Source organism: Papio anubis, chromosome 14 (assembly GCF_008728515.1).
Source record: "Papio anubis isolate 15944 chromosome 14, Panubis1.0, whole genome shotgun sequence".
Classification (NCBI taxonomy): domain Eukaryota; kingdom Metazoa; phylum Chordata; class Mammalia; order Primates; family Cercopithecidae; genus Papio; species Papio anubis.
The window spans coordinates 32,426,495-32,435,868 of NC_044989.1; the positions used below are offsets into that span (position 1 = coordinate 32,426,495).

General features: G+C 39.7%; 1 protein-coding gene across 14 annotated transcripts in view; it reads left to right on the plus strand.

Annotated features, from left to right (window-relative positions):
* BIRC6 (baculoviral IAP repeat containing 6) overlaps positions 1 to 9,374 on the plus strand; it is a 258,602-nt gene extending 249,228 nt beyond the window's left edge. For all 14 annotated transcript variants that reach the window (XM_021924727.2, XM_021924726.2, XM_021924730.2 and 11 more), the window contains 2 exons: positions 467 to 601; positions 8,216 to 9,374. In XM_021924727.2, coding sequence (XP_021780419.1) covers positions 467 to 601; positions 8,216 to 8,395 — 315 coding nt within the window. In that variant the 3' untranslated portion in view covers positions 8,396 to 9,374. The remainder of the gene's footprint in view (positions 1 to 466; positions 602 to 8,215) is intronic.

Here is a 9,374-nt window from a genome sequence, read left to right on the forward strand (position 1 = left end):
GTAGCTGGCAATACAGGTGCCCACCACCATGCCTGGCTAATTTTTGTATGTTTAGTTTCACCATATTGGCCAGGCTGGTCTCGAACTCCTGACCTTGTGATCTGCCTGCCTCGACCTCCCAAAATGCTGGGATTACAGGCATGAGCCACCACACCAGGCCATAAATTTCATATATATATATTTCAACACATGTCATCTCAAATCATGAGCTTCATTTTTCCCTGCTAATATTGTAGGGTTGATTAAATTGAGTTTTATGGACAGAAAAACATTGCAATGTCTGTATATTTATTTCTTTAAATGTATTTGTAATAATATTCTAAATACTAATTTAAATGTATTTATAGTATACATATATTTATTTAAATGTATTTATAATACATTTTATTTCCTTGTAATGTCATTTACTGTGTCTTTTAAATTTGACTGTAAACACTGCTTGTTCTCCTGCTTACTTTTTCTCAAGGTAATACACAAACATTTTTACTTGAAAAGAGTTGAGATAATGGCCCAGTGTGAGGAGTGGATTGCGGATATCCAGCAGTACAGCAGTGATAAGCGGGTAGGCAGGACTATGTCTCACCATGCAGCAGCTCTCAAGGTGAGTAAGCCTTTCTAACATGAGCCTTGTTGCTTTAAGAGTTGTGTAATTATTGACAGAACCATGCCTACCAGAAGATAAGGGGAGGGAGGGAATTAAAGAAACATAATATTTATTTTCAGTTCAGAGGAATAAATTGTTACTCAGAAGTCTATAGAAAAGATGCATTTTTTTTTTGCTAGTAGATTGACAGTTCCTAAAATAAAAAGTGGGTCCAAGGACTGAGTCAGCAGAGTTTTGTAAAGTTCCTTGAAGATAAGGATGACAAGATGTGCTCCATGAATGCCTTTTCCTTTTTCATTTTTTCTTTGGAGACTGTATTTCACTCTGTTATCCTGGCCTAGAGTGCAGTGGTGGCATCATGACTGACTCTCTGTAAGCTTGAACTCCTGGGCTCAAGCAGTCCTCCCACCTCAGCTTCCCATGTAGCTGGGACTACAGGCAGCTGCCACAGTGCCCAGCTAAATTTTTTTATTTTCAGTTTTGTAGAGGGGCTCTCACCCTGTTTCCTAGGTTAGGCTCAACTGATCCTCCCACCTCCCACCCAAATCACTGGGATTATGTGCATGAGCAACCGTGCCAGACTTGAAGGACTTCTTTTATTCCCTTAGTCTTTCCCTAGGCCTCCTGCCTTCCATATTTTTATTACTTGGAGGGATGAGGGAGATGTGAGTTGCAGATTCTCCCTCAGCTGATGGTGGCAGTGGCTGTGTTAAGGGAGACAAGCAATTGTTTTCAATTTGGACGTTCACAGAGTGGAAATGTGAAATGTGATGATTTGGAAGATTTTGTGTCTACCCATGGAGATCTTTCTTTGTAACAGCCTTCCTTTTTTCCTGCATCTGAATGTCTTTACTCATTTCATCCTCCACCAATATCCTCCCTTTTTCTGTCTTCAGGTTTTTCCATTTCTACTGGCTTGTTATCTTCTAACTTTAAAGCTGTCTTCACTTCAAGCAACTAGTTGATGATAAGGATTTGTTAGTTTTTTAGGTGTGATTTTTAAAAAGATCCCTATCTTTTCAGGACATGCACAGAAATATTTGTGAATGACAAAGTGTATGATGTCTGGGATTTACTTCAAAATAAAATGAGAAGGAGAAAGTCTGGGGATATAGATGAAAGAAGATGGGCCATGAGTTGATAATGGTTGAAGCTGTGTGATGGATATGTGGGAGTTCGTTGTACTCTTCTGCCCACTTCTGTATATGTTTGAATTTTTTCACTATAAAAATGTTTTTAAAAAGAGAGAAAAACACTTGCAGAAAAATTCCCTAAGCTACTTCTATTTTGCCTCTATTATTATGAAACAGATTATCTTCTTTCACCCTCAGACTATAGCAGTTGACGCTTCTTGCCTCCATTTTTTAACCTTTGTCTCACTAATCAACCTTTTGCAGTTTGACTTCTGTTTTACCAAAGTTACCCTCTCTCCAGTTCTCAAAGCCAGTGACCCCAGCTCACTTCTCTATTCACTTCGTCTGCTCTCCCTCCTCCAGGCTTTTACACATGGTTTCCATTTTCCTCTAGTTTTCAGCTCTTCTGCTTGCTCACCTCCATTCATATTTCAGCTTAAATTTCACTTCATGGAACCCTGCCTTAACTGGTTTGTTTGTTTGTTTGTTTGTTTGTTTTTGAGACGCTGTCTCTCTCTGCTGCTCAGGCGTGATCTTGGCTCACTGCATCTTCCACCTCCCTTGTTCAAGCGTTTCATCTGCCTCAGCCTCTTGAGTAGCTGGGCTTACAGGCATCTGCCACCAGACCCAGCTAATTTTTGTATTTTTGTTTTGTTTTGTTTTCTTTTCTTTTCTTTTCCCTTCCTTCCTTCCTCTCTCTCTCTCTCTCTCTCTCTCTCTCTCTCTTTCTTTCTTTCTTTCTCTTTCTCTTTCTTTCTTTCTTTTTCTCTTTCTTTCTGTCTCTTTCTCTTTCTTTTTTTCTTGCTTTCTTTCTTTCTTTTTTTCTGTCTCTCTCTCTCTCCTTCCTTCCTTCCTTCCATCCGTCTGTCTTTCTTTCTGCCTATCTTTCTTGATGTAATCTTGCTCTGTCGCTCAACCTGGAGTGCAGTGGCTTGATCTCGGCTCACTGCAACCTTCACCTCCTGGGTTCAAGCTATTCTCCTGCCTCAGCCTCCTGAGTAGCTGGGATTACAGTCGCCTGCCATCATGCCCAGCTAATTTTTGCATTTTTAGTACAGATGGGGTTTCACCATGTTGGCCAGGCTGGTCTCGAACTCCTGACCTCAAATGAGCCACTGCGCCCCGTCCAACTGATAGACTATTAGATCATTTCAGTATAAGCATTTCTAACCCTCTGTGCCTACCTGTTAAAACACTGATAACATTTGCCTAATGTTTGTCTTTTGTAGTATACTTTTCATCTGTAGACTATCTTGGCTTTTCTGCTTACACTCTTTTTTTTTTATTATTGGACTGGATAGTCTATGATCTATGCTTTTTATTTTTTTTATTTTTTTTATTTTTATTTTTTAATTTATTTATTATTATTATACTTTAAGTTGTAGGGTACATGTGCATAACATGCAGGTTTGTTACATATGTATACTTGTGCCATGTTAGTCTGCTGCACCCATCAACTCGTCATTTACATCAGGTATAACTCCCAATGCAATCCCTCCCCCCTCCCCCCTCCCCATGATAGGCCCCGGTGTGTGATGTTCCCCTTCCTGAGTCCAAGTGATCTCGTTGTTCAGTTCCCACCTATGAGTGAGAACATGCGGTGTTTGGTTTTCTGTTCTTGTGATAGTTTGCTAAGAATGATAGTTTCCAGCTGCATCCATGTCCCTACAAAGGACGCAAACTCATCCTTTTTTATGGCTGCATAGTATTCCATGGTGTATATGTGCCACATTTTCTTAATCCAATCTGTCACTGATGGACATTTGGGTTGATTCCAAGTCTTTGCTATTGTGAATAGTGCTGCAATAAACATACGTGTGCATGTGTCTTTATAGCAGCATAATTTATAATCCTTTGGGTATATCCCCAGTAATGGGATGGCTGGGTCATATGGTACATCTAGTTCTAGATCCTTGAGGAATCGCCATACTGTTTTCCATAATGGTTGAACTAGTTTACAATCCCACCAACAGTGTAAAAGTGTTCCTATTTCTCCACATCCTCTCCAGCACCTGTTGTTTCCTGACTTTTTAATGATCGCCATTCTAACTGGTGTGAGATGGTATCTCATTGTGGTTTTGATTTGCATTTCTCTGATGGCCAGTGATGATGAGCATTTTTTCATGTGTTTGTTGGCTGTATGAATGTCTTCTTTTGAGAAATGTCTATTCATATCCTTTGCCCACTTTTTGATGGGGTTGTTTGTTTTTTTCTTGTAAATTTGTTGGAGTTCTTTGTAGGTTCTGGATATTAGCCCTTTGTCAGATGAGTAGATTGCAAAAATTTTCTCCCATTCTGTAGGTTGCCTGTTCACTCTGATGGTAGTTTCTTTTGCTGTGCAGAAGCTCTTTAGTTTAATGAGATCCCATTTGTCAATTTTGGCTTTTGCTGCCGTTGCTTTTGGTGTTTTAGACATGAAGTCTTTGCCCATGCCTATGTCCTGAATGGTACTACCTAGGTTTTCCTCTAGGATTTTTATGGTATTAGGTCTAACATTTAAGTCTCTAATCCATCTTGAATTAATTTTCGTATAAGGAGTAAGGAAAGGATCCAGTTTCAGCTTTCTACTTATGGCTAGCCAATTTTCCCAGCACCATTTATTAAATAGGGAATCCTTTCCCCATTTCTTGTTTCTCTCAGGGTTGTCAATCTGCTTACACTCTTAATCCTTTCAGTATGTTTTCCTTTTTCTCTTTTCCTGAGCAATTGTTTACCTGAGGCTTACTTTTTGGCCTTCAGAACGATTTTTTTTCCTCTTTCTGTTTTTTCTTCATTGTATCTGTAACCCTGACTTTGGCCATTTACTCTCTAAAATTGACACTTCAAACTGTTGTCAGCTCTTAAATTTCTCTTGTATTGTATTACTGACATTTTTTATGTAGATGCCCTGTCATCATCGCCTTAAAGGAGATTTTCCTCAAATCAAGTTTTCTAGTTTTCTATTTACTTAATTTTACTTGATTTTAAACCATTTTTCTCTGTCTTAGAATCTTCAAGTACTATGTATCTCATCCTTCATCCAGCACCCCTGGTCAGTACTAGGTCCTGTCAATATTACTTCATGAGGGGACTGTCCCTCTCCCCAACTCATGATTTCTGTTGAGTTCCCACAGCTTTGTCTGTTTGTCCAGCTTCCTTGTACCAGGTTCTCCCCCTTTCAGTTCCTTCTTTAGTGCATTACCAGGCTGATCTTCCCCAAATATCTATTTAGATATGTTTTTCACTTATACAAAACTGGCTCAAGTCTAGCTTCTTTTCATTCAGTCTCTTGCTTATATCCACATTCCTTTATTTCTTCTGTGTCACTGTCACCTGGAATTTTCCATCTCTGAATTAATCCAAATTTATATCATTTTAACTATACATTTGCTGTTGAGTGCTGCACAAGAAATGTACATAATTTGCTAGGCACAGTGGCTCACGCCTATAATCCCAATAATTTGGGAGACCAAGGCGGGCAGATCACTTGTGGTCAGGAGTTCAAGACCAGGCCGACCAACGTTCAAGACCAACCCCAACTCTACTAAAAAAAAATACAAAAATTAGTCAAATGTGGTGGCTTATGCCTGTAGTCCCAGCTTTTGGGGAGACTGAGGCAGGAGAATCACCTGAACCTGAGAGGTGAAGGTTGCAGTGAACCGAGATTGCACCATTGCTCTCCAGCCTGGGCAACAAGGGTGAAAAATTCCCTCTTAAAAAAATAAATAAAAAGAAAGAAAAGTATGTAGTTTAGCTTGACTCCACAATAAAATCATAGTATCCCTGTATTAGACTGTTCTTGCATTGCTATAAAGAAATCCTTGAGACTGCGTAATTTATAACAAAAAGACATTCAGTGGACCCATGGTTCTGTAGGCTGTACAGGAAGCATGGAGCTGGCACTTACTCCGCTTCTGAAGAGGCCTCAGGACCTTTTACTAATGGCGGAAGACGAAGCGGAATCAAGAAGGAGTAGGGGCATGGGAGGTGCCACACTTTACAACAACCAGATCTCGTGATAATTCACTCACTATCTCAGGACAGCACCAGTCCAGGAGGAAACTGTCCCCATGATCCCCATTTCTCTCCCCTCTAACACAGGGATTACATTTCAACATGAGATTTGGGCAGGGACAAATATCCAAACTAGCTCAATCCCCAACCTTAACTGGGTCCTCATGATTGCCAGATTTTTCTTTCTCCTTCCCTGGTTAGTGTTTTCACCTGTTGTCCACAGTGGAAGGAAAATCAAGGCTAGGGAAATTTTCACTTACCGGCATGTAAATGTGCTTTGAAACTTTGCAAATAGCTGCAAAGTATAGTTGTTTTTTCCTATTTGTGTGTCTTATAATTTCAGCCAGAATTTTAGACTCCATAAGCTTAAAGATTTTATCCTCATTCTACTCATTGCCTTTTGTTGTTGGTATATTTAACACAGTGTCTCATACATAAAAATTGTTCTATAAATGTTGTTTAGCTAATTTTCAAAGTCAGCTGTTAACACAATTTATTTATTTTTATTTTTTATTTATTTTATTTTATTTTATTTTATTTTATTTTTGAGATGGAGCCTCCCTCTGTTGCCAGGCTGGAGTGCAGTGGTGCGATCTCAGCTCACTGCAACCTCTGCCTCCCTGGTTCAAGTGATACTCCTGCCTCAGCCTCCTGAGTACCTGGGACTACAGGTGCACACCACCACAACCAGCTAATTTTTATATTTTTAGTAGAGTTGGGGTTTCACCATGTTGGCCAGGATGATCTCGATCTCTTGACCTCGTGAGCTGCCTGCCACTGCCTCCCAAAGTGCTGGGATTACAGACGTGAGCCAGCCACCGCGCCTGGCCGACACAATTTTAAAAGCCTTTGGTGTGATTATTTAAGGTCATTTCTCTCTCACCAGAAAATTATGAACCAAATCTTTGCGTGTGTAGACAACCACGCACTCCCAATTAACATGCCTATATCCTTCTCTAAGTTGCAATATAGAGCAAAACAAAGTTTATTTAATATCTATAGATCTTCTTTTTAACTTAATTTTTTTTAAAAATTCTAATGATAGACTGGGTGCAGTGGTTCACACCTGTAATCCCAGCACTTTGGGTGTCGGGCAGGCGGATTGCTTGAGATTAGGAGTTCGAGACCAGCCTGGCCAAGAAGGCAAAACCCCGTCTCTACCAAAAACACAAAAAAATTAGCTGGGCGTGGTGGTGCTCGCCTGTAATACCAGTTGATCGGGAGGCTGAGGCACGAGAATTGCTTGCGTCTGGGAGGTGGAGTTTGCAGTGAGCTGAGATTGTGCCTCTGTACTCTAGCATGGGTGACACAGTGAGGTCTTGTCTCCAAAAAAGAAAAAATTCTAATGATAAAATTATTTCTAAGGTTTATTCTGAGCATTAAGTGGGAAAATTAGTGTGAACATTTGCAGACATTTTACATATGGCCTACTACCTGATAAATAGTTTTTTCATTCGCTAAAGTATCAGTGGATTTATTTTAATTTATGGACTTGTCTTTCTCTCAAAAATATTTAGCCAGAGTCAGCATGTATGACAAATCAAGGGATTACGGTGTTTAATTTGAAAGAGTGTATAGGTTGGGCACAGTGGCTCACACCTGCAATCCCAACTCTTTGGGAGGTCAAGGCAGGTGGATCGCTTGAGACCAGCCTGGGCAAAATGGCGAAACCCTATCTGTATAAAAACTCAGGTAGGCATGGTGCCTCATTCCTGTAGTCCCAACTACTTGGGAGCCTGAGGTGGGAGGATTGCTTAAGCCCAGGAGGTTGAGGCTGCATGAGCTGTGATTGTGCCATTGCTCTCCAGCCTGAATGACAAAACAGAGCTATCTTAAAACAAAATAAAAGAATATATATATCTAGGCCGGGTGCGTTGGCTTACGCCTGTAATCCCAGCACTTTGGGAGGCCGAGGCAGGTGGATGACAAGGTCAAGAGATTGAGACCAGCCTGGCCAAGATGGTGAAACCCCGTCTTTACTAAAGATACAAAAAATTAGCTGGGCATGGTGGCGCATGCCTGTAGTCCCAGCTATTCGGAAGACTGAGGCAAGAGAATGACGTGAACCTGGGAGGTGAAGGTTGCAATGAGCTGAGATCACGCCACTGCACTCCAGCCTGGGCAACAGAGCGAGACTCCGTCTCAAAAATAAATAAATAAATAAAAGAGTATATGTATCTAATAATGTCCTTTAAGTTGTCAGTAATGCTATTTCTGTGATAGCTTGGGAACATGGGTAGGATCTACTGGTAGGTTACTGACGTCTTTTCAGCAACATCAGTTACTTTAAGGTTAAGGATTCTTGTCAGTTTTGCTTACTACCTGCTATATCAAGTGCCTCTACCAGTGGCTTGCACAAGGTGGGGGGCTCAGTAAACATTTGTAGGCTTAATGCTTTGGGCTTTGTTAAAATTCAGTTCCTGCCTCAAATGATGTTGTGCTAGAGGGTTTACAGTTCTAACATTAGTCCTTTTCTCCTGCATAGCGTCACACTGCTCAGCTTCGTGAAGAGTTGCTAAAACTTCCCTGCCCTGAAGGCTTGGATCCTGACACTGACGATGCCCCAGAGGTGTGCAGGACCGCAGCAGGTGCTGAGGAGACTCTAATGCACGATCAGGTTAAACCCAGCAGCAGCAAAGAACTCCCCAGTGACTTCCAGTTATGAGCTGCATTGACATGGACTTCATAGACACAAAGGCTTCGAAGCACAAGCCAAATATGTCAATATTTGTATGTAAGAAACTAATTATGTAATAGGTAATGAAACTGAAACTATACTATGCCCTTAAGGAGATCCAGTTTAATTCAAGGTGATCTTTTATTTACCTGTACAGGAGTGTAAACTTTTTTGTGCTTTTATTTTTCAATTGTGAGAACCACTGATTGGTATGTTCAACAAATTTGTGTATACAAAGAAATGGATAAATCACTGCTATATAAGGGAAACTACCTTAGGAAAGAATGTTTACTGAATGTTTATTTTATTTTATTTTTTACTGTAGAGTGAGGGGTTGTTAACAAAGAATATATATTGGTCATTCTTACAACTACTATTTAAAGTCAGCAACTTTTCACTGAATTTGATAGATTTTATGTTTGGCCATATCTTCATGCTCACATTTGATTTCTGAAGACCTCCTACATACACTTCAATAAAAGTTAAATGGACATACTCCCTCTTTTTTGATTTACTGGTACATTTTTAAAATAATAAATCTGCCATAAAATGCATTATATCTGGAGACTTGCACTTGTATGGATGAATTTATTACATTCAACATATTTAATTTTATGCCTTCTAATTCTAAGATGCAGAAAAAAATAAATGAACATGATTTTATTCTATGCCAACATTTGGGCCTCTGAATGTATCTGTTATTTGAATTTAAGTATTTGAAAAGGAATGGTCAATTTGAAAGTCATTCTAAACTGATTTTTTTTTTTTTCTAAAGGGCTTCTTTTTTCTTGGACTATGTGGTTTTATGACTAAAGTCACATGTATGTATTAAACATTGAGGCTCTGTAGAGGAGAGAGGATGTACCTCTCTGGTGCTGTTACAGTACATTCTGTACCTGCCATACAGGCTCATTTTCATGCAAATTCTTCCTAGAGCCAAATAAATAAAGACTTAGGTAAATTAGTA